Below are 21,539 nucleotides of genomic sequence, written 5' to 3'. Positions count from 1 at the left end.
GTTGGCAAGTATGTAGTAGCCTTGCATTGACGAATATAGGGAGGACATTCAACTGAAGTTGCAATAAATCAGGTTGTTTTAACCAAGATTATGCTGCAAGATGTTTTTTTTTCAAGTACATTTAAGTTCCCTGTTATAGACTAACAGTATTATAACAAGCAATATTAAAAATATTCAGTTTATTCCCATTAATTCCCGTTTATTCCTGTTAATTCCCATTGAAAGTTTCCAACTTTGAAAATTCCCAGGAATTTTGCAACCCTAGTCACAGGTGTCAAAAAATATTTGAGCAAGCTGTGAATCCACATTAAGTCCTCTTTCAGATCTGCCTTTCCCTTAGTTTGATTATTTGTTACTTTCAGTCTCATCTGCCTCGAGAGTGAAACCAGTGCCGGATATATACCCCTGCTTGCCCCCCCTTCTCTGTTAACCAATTACAGTGTCAATCTCTGCTGTGCACTGTGGGAAGGGTTTCTCTTTTCAGGCAGGGGCCATTCATTCAGCCCAGCCCTCGTCAGCTCAAATCAAAGGACAGCAGCACAGAGTGGATCTGGTCTTACAGCAGGATCACACACTTGGCTGATCTAACACACACAAACTCACCGCTGAAGATATGATGCATGTTGCTTTCCTCCTCCTGATTGTCTTCACAGGTAAGACTTTGGTCTGTATGAGTATGTTTGAGGTGTGTTTATGTGTTTGAACCACAGAACTATTTCACATCATATTCATACCTGACCAAATCTTGAAACAAAAATGTTTTTGTTATGCTGTGACTTCTCTCGTTTGTCTGCTTCACGCTGCTGTTTATTTCTTTTATCCTTTTTGAGACTCAACATAGAAAAAAATATATCCAGTAAAATCAACAACAAACTACAAAAAACTATAGTAGGTTATACCAAAGACAATTTAACATCACTTAAATTTATGTTATATATTAAAAAGATTAGCATCCACACATTCCAAACAAATTAAATAAAAAAGTTGTACTTAGTTTTAAGACGAAACTTCTCTCTGATAACTGTTTGAATGAAGACGGTGCATCCTCTACGAAAGTGTGCAGTTATCAGGACGTGGTGGACTACCTAAACCTGACCACAGATAATGGTGCGTTTAAACTGACCCGGCCCGTTCTGGATTACAAACACTCGACTATGGTGGAGCTGGACATCCTCCTGTATGCCATCCTGGCTGTGGTAGGTGCTGTATGATTCATCTGCTAAATGTTGCCATGTAGTTGATCTGTTCTGACTGTGTGTGTGTGTGTGTCTCTTCCCAGATTGAGAAAACACAAACTTTTGTTCCTTTCATTTGGATAACAATGGTGAGTTTTGATTTTATTTAAATGCTAAATGTCTCTTCTTTTCACCTGTGCCTCTCAACTAACACACAAAATCTGGCTACAACTCACTTGTCTCTTATCTTTCTGGTAATTCATTCACCTTTATTTTTCTGCAGATGTGGAACAATGAACGCATCTCGTGGGACCCGGTTCAGTTTTGTGGAATCACTCATATTTCAGTTCCTAGAGAAATGCTCTGGAGACCAGACCTCTTTATCTATGAGATGTGAGCCTGCAGCACACACAGACACACAGTAGTTTATGGGAAGATATGCAACAATTCCAATCAGATTTTAAAGGTACGTGTTAGATGAGATGATACCGCTCTTATACTGTATTTAAGAGCCAGTAAGTTTAGCTTAGCATAAAGACTTAAAACAGGGAGAAACAGTGACTCTAACACTCTGCATCTAACACTCGGCAAGAAAGCAAATAAGAGCATTTCCCAAAATGTCTGTCGAAGTATTCCTTTAAATGTAAGGTAGAAACTGCATTGTCATCTGCAAAAACAGGAATGAAAGAGAACTTAAAGGGAAACTGTATTGGACGAGGAAACTAAATCAAGCAGTTGAAATTAGTTAAGTAAAAGTAAAAAAGACAAGGGGTAAACAGATAAGAAACATTTAAAATGATTGGAATGAATGCAGTAAACTAAATCAAAAAGAAAGGAAAGGTTTGGTAAAGAATGAGAGGAATTACTTTTTCGTTAGTCTTGCATTGCCAGACCTTCCTCCACAGCATTGCGGAGCAGGGTGTGGATAGTCCACACAGCATTCCGGGACGAGAGAAAATGTGCTCTGGTTTATTGGCATTTCTTTAAACCAATCACAATAGTCATGGGTGGCGCTAAGATCCGCACGGAACCGCTGTAAAATAGACTCGGGAAGGAAATTGTTTTGGTTGAATGTGTACGTTCAAAAGTTGTTTTAGTCGTGCGAGAGAAAACTCAGATTGGACAGATAGCCTAGCTAGCTGTCTAGATTTGCCCTGCAGAGATCTGAGGAGCAGTTAACCATAATCCTCATAAATCCACCGGAGTTTAAAATTCCAACACAAAGAAAGCAGAAGGAAACGGACATCGGCGAAAAGACATGCTTGCGGAATTTCCTGTGGCACCGGAGCAGTACTGGAAGTGGAACATCGAGGATATAGACTACTTTGTTGTGAATATGCATTTTGTAGCTGTTCAACGTTGAGCAATTTAATACCTTGATATCTGCTGATGCTACACACCCTGTTGGTAAATGATGTCACTGTGTGCTCAGTTTTATTAAAGTACACACTTTTATTAAAGCAAACACATTATCCTGAGGTGGTGACAGGAGAAGCTCCATCTTCTATTCATTCAGTTCATGATAAATGTGAAATAATATGTGGTTGACAAACATGACATGAAAAGATTGTATGTATTTTTGTCTCAGGATACAGAAGGATGACTCCCCTCACAATCCGTACATGTACGTGTCCTACGATGGGACAATCACTTTTGAAGAGGACGTGAAGGTGGTCAGCACCTGTAAGATGGACGTGTACAAGTTCCCCTTCGACACTCAGAGATGTAACATCACTATTGGATCTGCAATACACTGTGGTGAGGGAGGGAGTGTGTGTATGTGACTGTCTGCAGGGAAGTCAGTTTTTTCCACCTTTTTTTCACTCAAACTTTCTCCCTCTCTCCTCAGTTAATGAGATGCGTCTCCTTCCTTTTTCCAACTCGTCTCGAGCCACCCAGTTTTCCCGAGAGGTGATGAAAAGTCAGGGAGAGTGGGAATTCCTCCAACTGTCCATCACCAGCTACAATTTCACCTTCAACGATAGACAGTGGGAAAACCTCATATACACTGTAAGTATATATATATATATATATATATATATATATATATAGTCAGCCCAGGCTCCACAAACAGCATCAAAAACAAACTGCACCCAACCTGCACCACGAAACATAACAAACAGTGTTCCAGCCAATAACTGACAAGAAGGAGTTGGGGGTGGGGGTTGGGGGGTTAGTGCGTGGAAGGGGGGGATGTGATGAGGAGGAGGGAGGGGCGAGCTAGCCTCCGTTTTGTTTGACAATACTACGAACGTCAACAAGAAGTGCCGTCACCCAACATCGCTTAGACCACCTTTAATAAGTTGGGTTCCCAAAACAGGACATAATCTTGTTCTCTGGGGGAGGGTGGGGGTGGGGGTATATATATCTATATGTTAGAAACCAGGTAACAAGACAAGGAATCTATTGGCTGGAAGCCTCTTCCCACTGCTGTGGGTGGCGGAGAAAGAGAGCACTCTGGATAGCTCCCTCGCTGCTCCTTGCAAGAGGATCAGCACCTTGGAGAGCGCCATGATGCACAGTCCTGTCTGTTTCTTAATTAATAATCTTGAGTTACTTAATTGTGCTCCTCTGTTAATAAATTGGGTGTGCAAATTTACAGAGAATAATTTAAACAATATTGTCAGTTAAAAAGACCCCTAAAGCTGCCAAAAATAAAGTGCCTACCACAGCTTTAAATTAATGCTCTGGACTTTAATAATGTGTGCTCTTTATTTATTAGTATGCAAATTAACAAAACATAACGTTGTATGAATTACTAATTGCTATGCATGAATTAAGTAATATGACACCACAAATTAGGTAACTCAAGGGCAAAGAAGATTTGTTGTACTCCTGACACATTTCTTATTAGGTTTCTAACTCCAGATATGGCATAATGTCAGTTTTTCTCCATCTAGTTTGACCTTTGAACCCATTTTTTCCTAGTTCACCATGAAGAGGAGGCCCCTCCTCCATGTTATCAACTTCTTGTTGCCTATCCTGTTCTTCCTGAGTCTGGACCTCGCCTCCTACTTCATCGCAGACCATCGAGGAGAGAAGCTGGGCTTCAAAGTCACCGTGCTGCTGGCCATCTCTGTCCTGCTGCTCATCCTGAATGACATCCTGCCCTCCATGTCCAACAAGACTCCACTCATAGGTACTGACTCTCACTTTTAGGCCTTATTGTTAACTGGATTATGAATAATACAGTAAAGGGCTCAAGAAACCAAAACAAAAAGTAGTTAATGCCTTTTTTTTTTTTCTCTCAGCAACCTACTGCATTGTGATTTTTGCTCTGATGCTGCTCAGCTTGCTGGAGACAATCTTGGTTACATATCTTATGGAGAAAGACTCTGTATCCCGGGAAGAGCTCAGGCTGAGGGACAAACGGGAGAAAGTGAAAATCGATAACTGTAATGCAGGTGAGACACAGATCACAGATTAATAGGATGCTCCATGAAGGGAAATGTTCTGGCTACTGATTCTAGTTTAAGTCGATAATCTTAAAGAGCCCCTATTATGCTCCTTTTCAGCGTCATATTTGTAGTCTTGGGGTCTACTAGAATAGGTTTACATGCTTTGATGTTCAAAAAACATATGTGTCTCATACTGCCCATTGCTGCAGCTCCTCCGCCTGAAACACTCTGAGCACTTGGCCCACCTTCCTGAAGAGCCCAGTCAGCTGGCCCACTCTGTTGTGATTGGTCAACCAAATTTAAACAAACCACTGGGCAGGCTGTGCTAGCTCAGGCAGCACCAATAGGAAAAACTGGGCTGGCTTTCTCAATCAATGGCATCACTAATTGATTTTTTTTCAGGCAGTTGAGAAAAAATGCTGTCTGTGGAAGAGAAAGCTCCATTAGGACTGAAATGTGTTTTGGTGTACTTTTATACAACTATTACATACACAAACAAATGATATAACATACTAAAAGATGGGAAAAATCTAAAAAAGCATAATAGGGGCTCTTTAAAGGCCTTGAAATTAAATTTTCTCCTTCACCTATTTCTAGTATATGAATCCAAATTTTCGGGTTTGCTTAAGTTTCCAAAGAAGTGCCACTGTTGATCATATCTGATCACGTCTCGATGATGGAGATTTACCTGGTTTTCAACAGTTAAATCCTCATCAACTATAACTAGGGATGTTTTTTTCTTTTCATATTTAATCACAAAACGGTAATAAAAGAGAATAAAATGTAGATCTAAAACTATGTTTTCCAGTGCTTTTCACAATTGTGAATCCTATTTCCGGCGTAGTCACTCTTGTGACAGACATGCTGGGTGTTTTCAGAGGAGAAAAGACTAACTGGCTGTTTGTGCATCTGTACAGCGTGTGATGGTGAGAAACAGCATGAACTGTTGCCGGTGGCTGAAGAGGTACAGACATGTGTTCAGATAAAGCATTATTATCACAAGATAGGTGTACAAAATCATGTAGGTTCTCGTGTGTAATCATGCAGGATCTTGATGTCATTACACACTCAAATCTATTGGGTCTACAGGTTAAAAGTATGGTTCTTACGTCGTTAAATGTGGACCCCAGGAAGAGTAGCTGTGCTTAAAGTGATGGTTCGGAGTAATTCACCCTAGGGTCCTTTGCACCATGACCTCGAGCCAAACACCCCCCCAGAAGCTTTTTTCACCTGGGTCTAACATTGGGAGAGTTAGCGTAGAGTAGCGTTATCAGCTGAATAGCTTAGCGCAGGGGCAAACGGACCCACGTTTGTATCTCCTAAATTACCCCACTAATAATGCCCGAAATGATACCAAACGTCTACAAGTAGTACAAATAGGTTATGCTCTCATAAAACGATGGATTGGAAAGTTTGTAAGTACACCAGAAGTTTATGTAAATAACACTTGCCTGCTGGCTTCTGCTCTCTGCTGTTGTTGTTGCTGCTGTAAGACGAGTGCTTAGGGTCGTCTACAAATTACAACACCAAAAAGAGATGCAACAAAAATATTTATTAGTTAAATTTTTTTTTTTAAGTAAGTGCTGTAGTATAACTAGCAGGAGACAAGTAATAATTGAGGTAAGTTTGGAGACATTACCTTATTTAATCATTGAATTAATAAATATTTTTGTTGTATCTCTTTTTGGTGTAGTAATTTGTAGACAGCCCTAAGCACTCGTCTAACTGCAGGTAGCAGCAGCAGCAGCAACAGAGAGCTGAAGAGAGCAGGCAAGTGTTCATAAACTTCTGGTGTACTTACAAACTTTCCAATCCATCGTTAGCTATTCAGCTGATAACGCTACTCTAGCTAACTCTCCCAATGTTAGACCCAGGTGAAAAAAGCTTCTGGGAGGGTGTTTGGCTCGAGGTCATGGTGCAAAGGACCCTAGGGTGAATTACTCTGAACCATCACTTTAAGGGCACAGCTAATGGGGGATCCTATAATAAACTAAACTAAATGTCTGTCAATTTCAAAGCTGTAATGTGTTTAGAATTAGGAGCAACATTTTAGGGGGGTACCTGTGTGGCAAGATGACTACCTTTTCCTTTAATTGTAATTGTATGCAGTGGTATAGCGCTGTAAAACTCTCCTTTACACCCTGTGATAATTATCTCTGTATTCAAACTGTTTAAACTAATAATACACTTAAACTAACTAATAAAATTTAAACTAATAATACACTTAATAGAATTTATGTATTTAAAAAAAACAAAATGAAAAGTGCAATGGAAACGTCAGATCTGTGTGAAGCGATGAGGAGACTGATATGTTCCTCAAATTAATACATGCAACAAATATAAATGCAATATTTCCATCATGTTGTCCACATGGTTTCTCCATCATTGGGCTTTTAATGCTGCATCTGGTTGCAGTCTCTTCATCTGCAATGGTTTAAGGGCACCCAAATGGAAAATTTGCACCAACAGCTGTTTATCTCAATGAACTGACTCATATTCCTAATAGTCTCTTAACAGTAATGGATGGAGACATGCATTCAGTCCCATTTTCTTATTTTCAAATTCTGTATAAAAGATTGTGCTACGTTTGGGTGGAAACCTGACTAAATCAAGCAAAGATTTTTAGAAAGATTATTATCGATATATATAAAAAATCATTTAGAAGATCAGTTGGAAATTACAGAATATTTACTCATCACTTAAGGGCATTATGTTTTTTATATACCAATGTTTGGGCTGCAGATTCCTCTGCCCTCAGTGGAGATGGAAGCTTCAGCCAACATTGTTGTGCTAACATGGCAAAACATATTTACATACCATACTTTTAACAACCTAAGATGCCCAATTTAACCTGTTACGAGCTATAAGTTGGATTTGTTAAGAACGAAATACCCTGCGTGATAACATGCACAAGACGATTTTGTCCACCTTGCTTGCTATACATTATCAGTCTCAGTGGGAGAAAAAAGCCACTCTAACATGTCTGTGACTTGTGGTGTGTGCAGGTTCAGCCACGAGAGTCTCATGTGTTACTGCTGATCCTGGAGGAGCTCAAAGAGCTGCAGACAACTCTGAATCTGCACTTCTGCTGCAGACAGGAAGTAGGAAAATCCGGCCACTGGGCCGCAAAAATTAACAGAGCTTTCTTCATTTTCTACGTCACCACCGTGTCACTGTTTCTAACCCTCATCTTTATTGAATGGAACACTTAGAAATGTAGAATAATACCTTGTAATACCTTCTGTATTGTACCTTTATGCCAACACGTGATGGCAAAAGTTTACTGTAGAATCTACAAGTGTCGTCTTGTGCTATAAAAGCAAACGTTCTGTATTTACAGCAGCTTGGTGTGGTCTATTTTATGAAGTAAAGATGAGATCACTTTTCCACAGTTGAAGTTGAAGTTACACAATCCTGTAGATGTGTGCTGCTGAAATGTATACGGTCGATAAAAGCTTTGTCCGTTTTTGAAATTAAGGAAACATTAATGCAGAAGACAGTTTAATGTAGTGACTTTTAATATGATTGTATAAAAATGTGTCATGAATAATCCTTGTTCGTTCACAGCCACATATACCAGAATAAAGTAAAAGCTAAATGTTTGAATTTCAAAAAAGAGAAGAGAAAACCAACGGCAAAATGTGGATTTGACCTGAAAATGTTTTATGATAAATAAATGCACTTACCATCCACTGGAGAGAAGAAAAAAAGTCTTCATTGTCCACCGATACATCCACAGCTGCAATGACGTTTAAGTCCACAAAAGGTTGATATAATTGTATAAATGAAGGTGCAGCTGTCTGGTGATGTACCTCGATGTGGTCATGACCACCTCCCAAAATCTTGTGTGCAAAAAGAATAGAGACAAATCCAATTGAATTTAATCCAATTAGGACAATCGACGGTAAGAGATTAAAGAGGAAACTTCACTGCCTCCAGTTCAAATCCTTCCCTGACCTCGCTGATGTCATATTTTTTACACTGTAATACTTCACATTATCTCTCCGCTCAGAGAAACAGATCTCTCCCTCCTGTCCTGTTTCTGTCTACTTTGAGTGTACAGCTCATCTGTCATTTAGACTTTAAACCAATTTTGTCCATCCTCACCAGCCTGATATAGCCTCTATGTTATATACTCATCATCAGAAAGGAGGATCTTGTGTTATTGCATCGCTTAGAAACAAGAGCAGACAAAGACACGTGCACTCTCATCACTCAGGCTGCCTATAAAAAGTCCCCTCAGGACTTTAACACGATTTATTGTGTCACCACATCGAATCACAGTGGATGTTATTTTTTTAGGCCATAACTAGCGGGCAATGTTGGTCTGTCTGTCCACCACTTTGGTGAAATATCTCAACAACTATTGGATGGATTGCTAGACAGACCTTCATGTTCCCCAGAGGATGAATCCTAATAACTTCGATGATCTTCTAGCACCACCAGCAGGTAAAAGTTTTCACTTAGCCTGTCAGATAGCTCAACATCTTCAAACATCTTTAAGATTTCATACAGATGTTTGTGTTTCCCAGATGATGTGTTCTGATGACTGTTTTGATCTCCCAGCTTTTCTATTTGTGGTTTTGAGCCTCAACAACTATTGGATGGCTTACCGTGGAATGTAGTAATTTTAACATTCTATAATCACCAAGCTTATAATTTGCCAGTTGAATGTTTGTTTGCCACTTACGGTGAGTGAAAGCTAAATATTATGCTTTGTAGAAAAATTGCAAATACATTCAGAAGTATAAATCAATTAACAGTCAGTTTCTGAGTCAATTGTTACGACCCCACCTCTGCAGTGCAGGGGAGGTTCCTCCTACAGGCAGAGGGTCGTTAGTGATTGGAGCCACCTGGGCTCAGGGTATTTAAGCTGCTTCTAACCACTCTGTTTTCTCTCTCTGCTCCTCCAGGTATGATCCTGTTTTGTTTGTTACTTTATAGTTTTATTTAGTTTCCACTCAGTCATTTACACACATACAGATTCACTCACCCATGCACTTTACATGCACCTTACATTATGACATTCTCACACCTCATTCCTTTTTCTTTGTTTAAAGTTAATGTTTTGGTTTACAATAAAATATATTTTTGATTGGCCTATACTTGTTGTTGGTGTCCCCTCATTTTTTGCCACAGGCTGTGAGCCGGTTTGTGACAAGTGGGGGCTCGTCCGGGATCCCACTTGTCAAAATTGTCATAATTGCGTTATCTTTTAATGCCTTTTCTTTCAAGCCTTTAAACCCTGCACCCTGGACCCTGTAATATAAATGTATTGTAATTTAATCCCAACAGCATCCTCTGGCAGTGTCTTTGTGCCACCACAAGGTGGTGAGCTCTACTTTCTGCTAACAGTCAGCTTTGAATTTTCACATTCTTTTTTTAATAGTACTGGTCTTTTCCAGTACGAGTGAGATCAGAGTTGAAAACTGATATAAAGCAAAGATTTCACTTTAATTACAGCACTTTAATGACCGCTCCGAAATGATTTTTTTGCCTCCAAATGCAAAGTTGGATCTAACTACACTGTATTACCCATAGCATTACACTCTAATATGATGGCTGTGTCAATTCAATAAAGAATGTGACATTTATTATAATTAATCATCAATTATACATGACAGTAGGAAAATAATCCACATCAAAAACATGTTTGTTTATTTGTTTCACACACATAAATACAAATCACACTGAAGAAATACATAATACATGTCAGGGTGTGGTGGAAACCTGTATTGGCTTAAAAAAAAACACAACCAAAGGACATACTAAAGGTGAAATGTAGACAAACAAAATCACCGGTGCAACACAGATGTCTTCTTACTTAATAGTTTGATTTCTTGAGGTGCATAACAGTGACTGACGTTTTGATGGCAAATGCCCACAAACAGGTCAAATGTGATTAAAAACAATGTTGATAGGTAACAAACATAAAATGTTTCACAATACAATGGGAATAAAAGTATATTCATCTTAGATACTATACTTTAACCACAAACCCACCTTTTGACCACTCCAACCTGTAGGGGGACCGAAGCGGGAAAAGTTCTCTAGTGTTGCTTTAACAATCAATCATAATTACAGCATATTTTTGTCTCCACTAGGGCCCTCCCCACCTCTTGGTCCTCCACTGAAAGAGCACTGAGGGATGCTATGATGACCACTGTGGGAGTGAATGCTGTTTACTGTCCGGTAAATGATAGGTGATTCAACTGCCCAGCCCTCTTCCAGTATGAAGCATCAGACAACAGACACATTAACTGTATAGACACCATCTCACTGGATTACAGTCATGATGCTTACTGGTTTCCTCTTTCTGCTCTTCCTCACAGGTAAGATTGGACAATGTTCAGCATGATGCGTTCAGGTGTATCCTGAGTAATGTCCTGCAGGTTGGATAAAGGCTTAACTTTTTTAATGAACATTCCCATGGCTTGTTAATTTAAATACGATGCAACGTTGTATTTTGAAGGTTAAGAGTAAGCCAATTGGAAAGCTGTGGTAACCTTCACAGTTAATAATTGCATGAATGAATGAAGGATCACTGCTTTCAGTCTGAAGCCTGAAGTAGTTCCTATTTCCTTCCGTTGATACATTTCCAGAGTAGTACCAAATGTACAAAATACAAAAAAAGAAGAAAGTTAGCATATATTTTTTTAAATACAATTTTCAAAAAGATAGCTTATTATAGGAACACTAAAAGACACAAAACAGTGTTGTGGGAGAACCTTTTCTGACATAAATAGGTTTTTAAACTCAAATTGTGCCTTGATTTGAACAACATGCATTGGGTGACAAATTGCAGATTGATCTTAGACAGCTAGCCCCATTAAAACTAATGCACTAATGCTCACATTTAAAAATCATTAGTGGACTGATGGGATAAAACCCCAACGCCAACGCCCATCTCATAATAGCCTTTCACTGACCACAATTACAGGATATTACTGCAGGTTTTTGTGATGCAGTTTTCAAGTTTGATAATAAATTCAGAGGCAGTGGATACCTACCCACAAAGACTAAAATCTAAGTCTAAATTATATATTTAAGAGCACATACAACATGAGAAGTTCTAATTTAATCTAGAAGAAAAGTCAATAAGAGCATGTTTTCTCATGGAGAATGTGTTTCTCCTCTAGATGGTGTGTACCCGGAGCGTAACTGCAGTTATCAGGATGTTTTAAACCACCTGAACCTGACCAAAAACAATGAGCTGTACTCCATGTCCCGGCCCGTAAAAAACTACAAACACCCCACACAGGTGTACCTGGAAGTACTGCTCTACGCCATACTGGATGTGGTAAGTGGTTCATACTTTGTTTGTCAAATTTTAAAATGATAAACAAAATGTATATTGGTTTTATTTGTCAGAATAGACCATGTCCACTTTAAATATTCCTTTCAGTTATTTGAATTGGTTGTCAAATTATTTTAGCAAACAGCAATAACTCTTGAGCATATTGGGCAATTGCAACAAAATCAATGGTATTAATCTACAAAGGCGGACTGCAGTAAATACAGAATCGTGAAATGTAGAAAAAAGGTTTAAAATATTCCAGCTGGAAATGCAAACTGTGTAAAAAATATTTAGATCTGTGGTAATGCCTTCATTTTATGCCTTTTCTGTGTAGCGGTATGGGCTCCATGAGAGGTGTCTAGCTTAGATTTGACATAACTTGTGTTGGTCTGGCTAGAAAACTCACACGTTTTTGTTTACAGGTTGAAAAAGACCAGAAATTCATTCCTTATGTTTGGACTGTCATGGTGAGTGTCACAAACCGACTCAATGCATGTGATAAAAGAGGGGAGACCAAACAGGTTAAAATGCCAATAAAGTGTTTATTACAACATAAACAAACTACTATTTACAAAAGAATCAAAACAGGTGTGGAATCAATGTTATCAGGTGTGTGCGTGAGTGAAAGACGTGCAGGCAAATGACAACTGCAACAAAAGAAGTAAACCAAACCCAAACCAGGAGATGTGGAGCCTAGGAGAAGGAGAATGCAGAGAGAGAACAATCAGACATGATTTTATAAATAGTCTTGGTTGAGGCCTACCCAAGTGTCCACCAATCAACTAACGACCCCTCCCACACTGCCAGCTCAGCCAGGAAAGCCAGAGAAGCCAACAGCAGGCAGGAAAGGGAGGGGTCGTAAGAGTTATGTCAGTAGATTGTAGACTCTCAGAAAGATGAACGTTTGTTGGGGAATGCTTTTCTTATTTGTCATCACTTAATTTGTACGTTTCTGTCTGTCTGTCTGTCTTTTTCTGACTTGTTTTCCTGTCTGTAGAGGTGGCACAATGAATACATTTCCTGGGATCCAAATGAGTTTTGTGGAATTAATAATGTTTCCCTCCCTACGGAAGTTTTGTGGAAGCCAGATCTCACTATTGAAGAAATGTAAGTGTGAATGTATTTGCACACACAAACACAGACACACACACACACACACACACACACACACACACACACACACACACACACACACACACACACACACACACACACACACACACACACACACACACACACACACACTCACTTACAATTAAGTGTTTCCAGCCACCCATGCTTTTATGCACAAAAAAAGAGCAAAGAAAAAAAATTTGTTGAATTGTGGTAAGACAATTTTTACATTTGGCTAAGGTTGTTATATCAATAAAAACAAAATGACTGAAGAAAACATCAGGTATGCAGATTACAGTTTGCACTACTTGTCTATTGTTGTTACAGATACGTGTCAGTATTAACTAATTTCACGTTGCAGGAAAAATCAATAATTTAATAAAAATTACATTTATTAAGTCACATTGAGCTGCGTACATAACAAATATTTTGGTGTGAGTTCCACATAGTGAGGCATACATACATTGAGTTTAGGAAAAATAGAGCACTAGTATTGATATTAGTGCTTTTTAAGTTTTTGTTTCTGTGTTCACATGTCTCCATGTGTTCTCATACAGGACAGAGAAAGACAAAGCCCCTCCGAGTCCTTATCTCACCATCAATGATAAAGGTGATGTTGAAGTCCAGAACGACCAGGTGCTAGTCAGCACCTGCATGATGCAAATTTACAAATTCCCCTTTGACATTCAGAGCTGCAACCTCTCCTTCAAGTCTATCATTAAAAATCCCAACACACAGGTGAGAGCGGGATGAGTTGTGTTTGTAAGAGTTTATTGTGACATGAGTGCAAGTTTGGTGCACCAAGTGAGACGGGACCAATGTCGGGTGCTGATGCATAACAGAATTGGTGTGTGACAGTATTAACATCAAAAGGAAAATATGTAGACTGAAAAATAAATAAATCTTTTCATTTTGCATAAATTAGTAACATCCCGTCCTATTATTGGCTGGCACTGACACCATACTTATACTGTATTTTCATTTACAGTAATAGAGAGTGGGGGTCCTGGCTACCTGTCTCCACCACACACCACCAGATTCCACCACTTATCATCCATTCGTTTCTTGTTATCTCACCTAAAACAACCTTACACTTCTTTTATCTCCCACCTCAGCAAGAGACATTCGGCTCCAGCCAAGCGACAACTCTTCAGAGGCCACAGAGTGGTCTCGTGAAGTGATGCGGACCCAGTACGAATGGCTGTTCATCAACATGATAGTTACAGCCAACAATGCCAGCGATATATTCGACCAAGACATCGTCATTTACACTGTACGTATAACTAGATACAGATGTACACAGGAAGAAAGTCTCATCAAGCTCTTCATTTAAGTACAGGTTTAAGTAGCTTCTTTTTTTCGTTCTATACTTTTTACTTTTTCTTTCCCTATTTGTTCCTTCCTTCCCCCATCCTGTCCTGTCAAACAACCTTTTCTTATTACTTTCCTGTTTTTTTTCTCCTTCTTCCTTTTTACCCCCCTTATTTCCTTCCTTGTTTTCATTCTTCGGCCCTCCTTTTTCTCAAATGTTTTTTTCTTCACTACATTTGACTGTTTTTACTCCAGTAAACATTTGAGTGTACTGTACTTTTACTCCTGTTGCTTCTTTTGACAAGGGAAACAAGCACATTGGTGCAGATTACCTTGTTACCTGTACATAGTTTTTCAAGCTGCCTTTCTCAGATGTGCAGGAGTAGGAACATCAACCATCTGACACAAACATCATTTCACAGATCACTATGAAGAGGCGGTCTGTGCTCTACATTGTCAACTTCTTGGCACCCATCATGTTCTTCTTATGTCTGGACTTGGCCTCCTTCCTGATCTCGGACAGCGGGGGGGAGAAGCTCAGTTTTAAGGTCACTGTGCTGCTTGCTGTCACTGTGTTACAACTCATTCTGAATGAAATTCTGCCTTCGTCGTCAAACAGAATTCCTCTTATAGGTAAAGAAGCTCAGAGTCATTCCTTTTTCTGTACTTGATATGAGCAGAACAAGCACATTTACTGAGTCAATGAGTAGTTATTTGTCTGCATTAATGATGCTGCCTGCCCCTCCCAGCACTCTACTGCATTGGGATTTTTGCTCTGATGCTGCTGAGCCTCCTGGAGACAATTGTGGTGATGCATCTGATGGAGAAAGACTCTGCATGTGAAGACAATGACGCAGATAAAGACCAAAGCTTGAGTGAGGACTGTAACAAACAACGCAAGGCCAACCTCCACAACTGTCACGGAGGTAAGACCTGGGGCCAGTTGCACCTGCTGTTCATTAGTCCACAATTAGCCTAGTTAAAGTGTCCTTAGTAGTTACTGGCCTTATGTAGAGATAAGTTGTTGTAAATTACTTTACAGCTAATATCTCCCACATGTAACTGTTGTAGTTCTATAAACCAACTAATAAACTAATAGACCTGTTTAATAATTATGTAAATTAGGAAGAATTAAATACCTAAATTACAAAATGCCATGCCAGTTAGTTTAGAAAATATAACCAAACAACGTTCATAGGAAGGATTTTACACACAAACAGAAATGATTTTGTAAAAAAACTGGTGCAACTCAATCTGGAGGCATAGAAGCTGTTTTTCAATCTATTTTGCTGTTATAATGTCTTACTGTTATGATGTCTCATTTTATTTCAAATGCATACATGCTTGGTAATTGTATTTTTTTAAATTTGGGAAACACTGTCCTTTCAGGGGAGCACAAATGGAGTGAATGTGCGTGTATTTATGACGTGTCTATTAGCGAAACTCCATGTGAACTGCTGCCTGTGGCCAAAGAGGTTAGAACTGGGTTGCATTTAACCACAATGGACACAAAATGCTAAAACTAAGTGTATTTTATCAGCTGATAATGTTTTCCATAATTGTGTAAACCAGTCTACTAAAATATATTTGCAGGACAACAGCAGCAAACTGACAGAGGAGTATCATGCCTTGGAGAAACTGTCTGATGAGCTGAGGGAGATGGAGAAAACACTGTCCCTACTCCTCAGCAACAGGAAGGAAGAGGAGAAGCCCTGCTACTGGACCAAAGTGGCTAAAAAAGTCAACAGAGTTTTCTTTATTTTCTATGTAACAGTGGTCACTCTGTTTTTAATAATTATTTTTGTTCAATGGAACAATGCAGAGGTGATCATTGCTACATAATGAAAACACGATTGATTAGCTGTTTCCTTTGTTATGACTAGCTATACCCACAGCTAATAATTTAATTTCCATCTCCTCCAGTCTTTTTTTTCCTTTTTTTGCTTAATACGTACCTGGTCTTCACTGGTATGTACTGTTTGCAGGAAATAGCACACATGTGCACTTTGAGTTCAACACTGCCAAAAGCTCTCTCCTTCCCCTTCTACTCGGCTTTTGTGTATTACCTAGTTATCTTAGGATTAGTCATCTTGCTCTGCTGGCATATAAAAGCCTTGTTTTCCATTCACTTGTTTTGGCAAAGCTGATGAGGAAATATGCATTTGGCTGTTCCGATATTTAATCCTTTTGTAAATTGCAACTACTGTTGTTTGCATGTTTTATGTAGTGCTACTTCTACATCAAACACATACTGTATGTAGAATGTTAAATTCTAAAAAAATAAGAATTGTAAATTCTTCTATTGTAATTATAGTACACTAATATGACATCTAGTGTTTACATGTCTTTAGGGTGTAATATGCATAATCTGTATGTATCACAGGTTGTCTAGATTCTTGCAGGACACTTAAAGATAACTTTTCATGTACGTTATTGGCTTTGAAAACATATCAGGCTCTCCTACCTATCTATCTATCTATCTATCTATCTATCTATTTATTTATTTATTTATTTATTTATTTATCTATATATCTATCTGCATTGAATAGATATGAAGCTACATTGGGTATTCACATGATGGAATAAAAGTCTTGTCATCTGGTTCTGAAAACATGTTTCAGACTTTAAAATGCTGAAATAAACACTAAAGACAAACTTTGTTCTTTCTTTTTCTTTGTATTTCTGTATGTTAACATGTGGATTACAGTATACAGATGGGTGACAAAGCAAAAGGTGAATAAATGGTTGAAACATACAGATGCATTGCATATAATTACATGTAGGGTATTGGTCACAAAAGGGTTTAAGGAGTATACAAAGTATGTGAATAGTAGGACATGGCCTTCACAGTCACTAAATCTCAACCCGATATTTACATGTCTATAGCATGTAATATGCACAATCTTTATATCGTACATGCTCTCACAGGTTGTCTGGATTCTTGCAGGAAACTGAGATAGTAAAAGAAGTACGGTAATAATTATGTCATGTGTTTTCTTGTGAGAAAATTCTGTTTGCTTTGGCCTATATTATGTCATGATCAGCGTTGGGCAAGTTGCTGAAAATTAGTAATTAGTTACAGTTACTAGTTACTTCTTTTAGAAGTATTTTAATTACTTTACCAATTACTGTTTATCAAAAGTAATTAGTTACTAGGGAAAGTCACTTTTAAGTTACTTTTATGTTTGCTTTTTAAATGTAAATATGAACAGTACTGAACAGTCAAACACAATAAACATAATTTTTAGAACTATTTATTGTAATCAACAGGGCAACAGGCCTTCAAATCAAGCAGTAGTACAAAAGTCCCTTTTTATACTTGAAACAAAATAACAACTGTCTCAGTCATTTAACAGTGTTTTTTTTAACCACATTAGGCCCAATGAAATAAAAGCGATTGGCCTACAGTATACCTAGCAATCAATTTATTCAGTTCTGCCTGGCTTATCAGCTGCACTGCAGTCCGTGTAAAATCTAGCTTTGGTTGTTTGCATGGAGTGGTGCCTTCAGCATCCGTAGGGCTGGGGTCTTTCACTACTAGCTTTGTTGAAGTGTGTTGCTTCAACAGGTGCTTCATAAAATTTGAATTGCTACTTTTAGATGTGGATAGGTTCTTTACACCTGCACATAATTGACAACTCACCATTTTCACTTTCATTTTGACGAGGGAAAAGTAATGTCTGTCATATACCTCTCTCTAACCTAACCTGCCTCTCTTAGTTATGCTAATATAATTCTAGACTGCCGGGGAAGTTCCTTCCTTCCTATGACACACTGAGCTGCTCTCTCATCTCTGTTTTCATTTGTTTCATTTTGTGTGCATCCTTGCCCCAGAAATGCTTGTTACTAACGTAGCTCTGGGGAGTTTATTCCCCGGAGTCCTTATGTTTCTTTTTCGCAGAGCTATGCTCTGCGATTCCCTGCAATGTCCTGCTGCGTCCTGCTGCGTCCTGCTGCGTCCGCTGCATCCACCCATGCTCTGCGGCGCCACGTTACATCCCGTAACGCCCTGAAGTGCCCTGCTATGACATGAACTACAACAACTACCATTGTAGTCACTGTTCCATTATCTTTATTATTAATCCGATTCGCAGCTTCCGATTCGGCAGTTAAGGGGAAATTTAAGGGAAACTTAAAACTGTCCGATTCAGCAGGGAAACACGATTTACATTGCTGATCCTCCGTTTTTTTTAACCTATTACTGTATTGAATGAGTGTTAGTCATTACGATAAATTATTAATTATCTCTAAAACACACTTTTAGATTTGTGAAAGCTTTATTGTCTTTATGAGAACACAATAAAAGTAGGTTTCACCGTTTTTTTTCATGTGTAGACCACATTGGACCAGGTCCAGATCCAAAACCGCAATACCTAGACTTGTCAAACCTGGACTAAATTATCCCAGAGAGCCTAAGGAGTCTTAAAAACACAGTTTGAGATTTGTGAAAGCTTCATTCTATTTGTGAAAATGCAATAAAGGGAGATTATACTGTTTTTTTTACACATAGATCACATTGGACCAGGTCCAGATCCAAAACCGCAATACCTAGACTTGTCAAACCTGGACTAAATTATCCCAGAGAGCCTAAGGAGTCTTAAAAACACAGTTTGAGATTTGTGAATGCTTTATTCTATTTGTGAAAATGCAATAAAGGGAGATTATACTGTTTTTTGCATATGTAGACCACATCGGACCAGGTCTAGATCCAAAACTGCAATACCTAGACTTGTCAAACCTGGACTAAATTATCCCAGAGAGCCTAAGGAGTCTTAAAAACACAGTTTGAGATTTGTGAAAGCTTCATTCTATTTGTGAAAATGCAATAAAGGGAGATTATACTGTTTTTTTTATACATAGACCACATTGGACCAGGTCCAGATCCAAAACCGCAATACCTAGACTTGTCAAACCTGGACTAAATTATCCCAGAAAGTCTAAGGAGTCTTAAAAACACAGTTTGAGATTTGTGAAAGCTTCATTCTATTTGTGAAAATGCAATAAAGGGAGATTATACTGTTTTTTTTACACATAGACCACATTGGACCAGGTCCAGATCCAAAACCGCCAACCACTTGTCAAAACTGGACAAGAATTATTCCAGAGAGGCTAACGAGTCTTAAATACATTTTTCAGATTAGTAATGCTTTTATAGCAGGTCTGCTGTTGCTAGTTGACATTCAACGTATAAGTCCCACTCTCCATGTCATTTCTTATCTCCATGAGCAGGTCTTCCTTCTCACTTCAAAAGAAAAGTAGAAACAGTTATTTTTACCTTTTGGAAAACAATCAAAATATCTTCAAAGATTTGCCAATGGTTTAATTTACTCTTCAAATCCTTCTCCTTCAACATAATTGTTGTTCTCTCACCTTTCCTCCATCTGGCCCTGTTCAACCTCTCTTACTGCTTCTGCCAATGTCATTTTCCTCACCTTAGCCAAAGCTTGCACTGTGGCCTGTGTTAGAGGCAACATCATTTAGACATAGTGTGATTGTTTTTCATTTTATCTATAAATGAAGACATTTTTATTACAAAGCTTTTTGTCAGTTCTTATTCACAGTTATGAAATCTTGTTTGATTCTCACATCTGCCGCCATTTCAGACCCTGCCCTTCAACTTCTGCCCACCAGGTGTCCATTGTGTTCCTACTTTGCCAGTCACCTCACAACTGCCTGCACTCATGATCTTCATTGTCCTCGTAGCATTGCTAACATTTTGTTTTGACTAAATCTGCCTGCCTGCAAATCATGCCTGTCTTAACATTTTGCCTGTTTTTCTCTTTTTTGTGTCTGTGTTATGCCTGCCGACAAAGTAATCTCTGTGATGAATATTTGGGCTTTTTGAGTCTGTTAATCTGTCAAAGTTCAGAGCCTATACACAGACAAACCACATCTACACAGTTATATATCAGAGGAGGCTGGTCCACTGTATTTATGTGTTATACTCTATACTGCTTATATTGTTTTAAGTGCAGAACTAGCAGACAGATTCTAATTGTGCATTTAGACCTACTCTATCTGTAAAGTGTCTCGAGATAACTCTTGTTATGATTTGATACTATAAATAAAATTGAATTGAATTGAATACGATAGTTAGAATATGCCTGCGCATATACTGTGATATATACGGTAGCACCCAAAACGTGTGTCACTGCTCACTTGTTACTTGCATTGGGAGTTCAGAGTAAAGAAGACTAAATGATAAACTGCCTCCTTCGTTATCATTTTACAATGCCCATACTTCCAGGAGAGAAAGCTCATTTTATCCGCACTATTGGCCATGCTGTGGTTTAATGCTCGATTGGTGTATCATTGCGCCACCATAAGGTCCTGTGACGTTAGATCAAAAGCAGCTAAAGTAGGCCTATCTGTCTTCTTGTCTGCACGCGTTCATTTTTCACAAAAGAGAGTAATGCAAGTAACAAACTCATTTAAATTTCAGTAATTGTAATTGCGTTACTTGATGAAAAAATCTTTTTAGTTACATGCTCGTTACCGCTAAAAGTAATAGAAGTTACTTTGTAGCGCATTACTCCCAACACTGGTCATGATGTTTTCATTTGAAACACACACACACACACACACACACACACACGTTATGACAGTTGTGGTGACCAGTGTTTTGTCACTTGTGGTGACCAGTATTTTTTTGTCACTTGTGAGGACCACCTATTTCACATGGACACAGAATTAAATTTCACTTTGCCAAATTTTGCCGTGCTTGGTAGTAAATGTTATTTCCATTTTTTTCATTTATATCTCTGTATGTTCACTGGTGAGTGCAGCATGTCTGAAATTCACTTTGTGTTCAAAGTTGCTGTGAGGTCCACTGAGGGAGTGTGTTACAGTCTTACAGAGAACGTGGACCCAATTGCAGAGACAGCAGGCGGTGTAGTGTTCAAAGATTTAATGGCAAAATCCAAAAAGTGGAAGAGTCAAAATACAAAAAAACAGGAGCAGGTAGGAACTCAAAAACAGGAACAGGCAAACACAGAACAGCGATAAGCAAACCACCAACACAGCCAAACGAGAATAAACTGAACAGCAAATAACGATCTGACACAAGACATGGGGTGAAAAACATCAGGCAATCACAAGAGCGGGAAAACCAAAAGACAGGAAGTAAAACAAGACACGACAAAACAGAAAAACAGACCACCACAATAAGACAAAACACAGAACAAAATACCAAAACCATAACAGAGTGACTATTGTCTAATGATGGATGTAAGGGTAGAAACACAC

General features: G+C 38.6%; 1 protein-coding gene and 1 pseudogene across 2 annotated transcripts; both read left to right on the top strand.

Moving 5' to 3' along the window:
- The first annotated feature begins 279 nt into the window (after positions 1-279).
- LOC120551218 (5-hydroxytryptamine receptor 3A-like) lies at positions 280-9,666 on the top strand. 2 transcript variants are annotated; one of them, XM_039788468.1, is made up of 10 exons: positions 280-653; positions 1,036-1,196; positions 1,280-1,324; positions 1,459-1,568; positions 2,764-2,933; positions 3,025-3,185; positions 4,104-4,314; positions 4,427-4,579; positions 5,491-5,537; positions 7,579-9,666. In XM_039788468.1, the coding sequence occupies exons 1-10, from the start codon at positions 614-616 to the stop codon at positions 7,783-7,785; spliced, it is 1,305 nt and encodes a 434-aa protein (XP_039644402.1). In that variant the 5' UTR covers positions 280-613; the 3' UTR covers positions 7,786-9,666. The 2 variants fall into 2 exon arrangements, with proteins under 2 accessions (XP_039644402.1, XP_039644403.1); XM_039788469.1 differs by lacking the exon at positions 5,491-5,537 and having other exon boundaries at positions 7,579-7,797.
- A 525-nt stretch (positions 9,667-10,191) lies between these two features.
- On the top strand, positions 10,192-16,953 carry LOC120551237 (annotated as a pseudogene).
- Positions 16,954-21,539: the final 4,586 nt, after the last annotated feature.

Source organism: Perca fluviatilis, chromosome 21 (assembly GCF_010015445.1).
Source record: "Perca fluviatilis chromosome 21, GENO_Pfluv_1.0, whole genome shotgun sequence".
NCBI lineage: Eukaryota > Metazoa > Chordata > Actinopteri > Perciformes > Percidae > Perca > Perca fluviatilis.
The sequence above is the reverse complement of the archived record's forward strand: the minus strand, read 5'-3'. Positions and strand labels throughout refer to the sequence as shown.

Coding starts and splice junctions, on each gene's coding strand:
- LOC120551218 (XM_039788468.1), top strand. CDS start 614: ATGATGCATGTTGCTTTCCTCCTCCTGATTGTCTTCACAG. Junction 1,197..1,279: donor TGTATGCCATCCTGGCTGTG/GTAGGTGCTGTA, acceptor GTCTCTTCCCAG/ATTGAGAAAACACAAACTTT. Junction 4,580..5,490: donor AATCGATAACTGTAATGCAG/GTGAGACACAGA, acceptor GCATCTGTACAG/CGTGTGATGGTGAGAAACAG.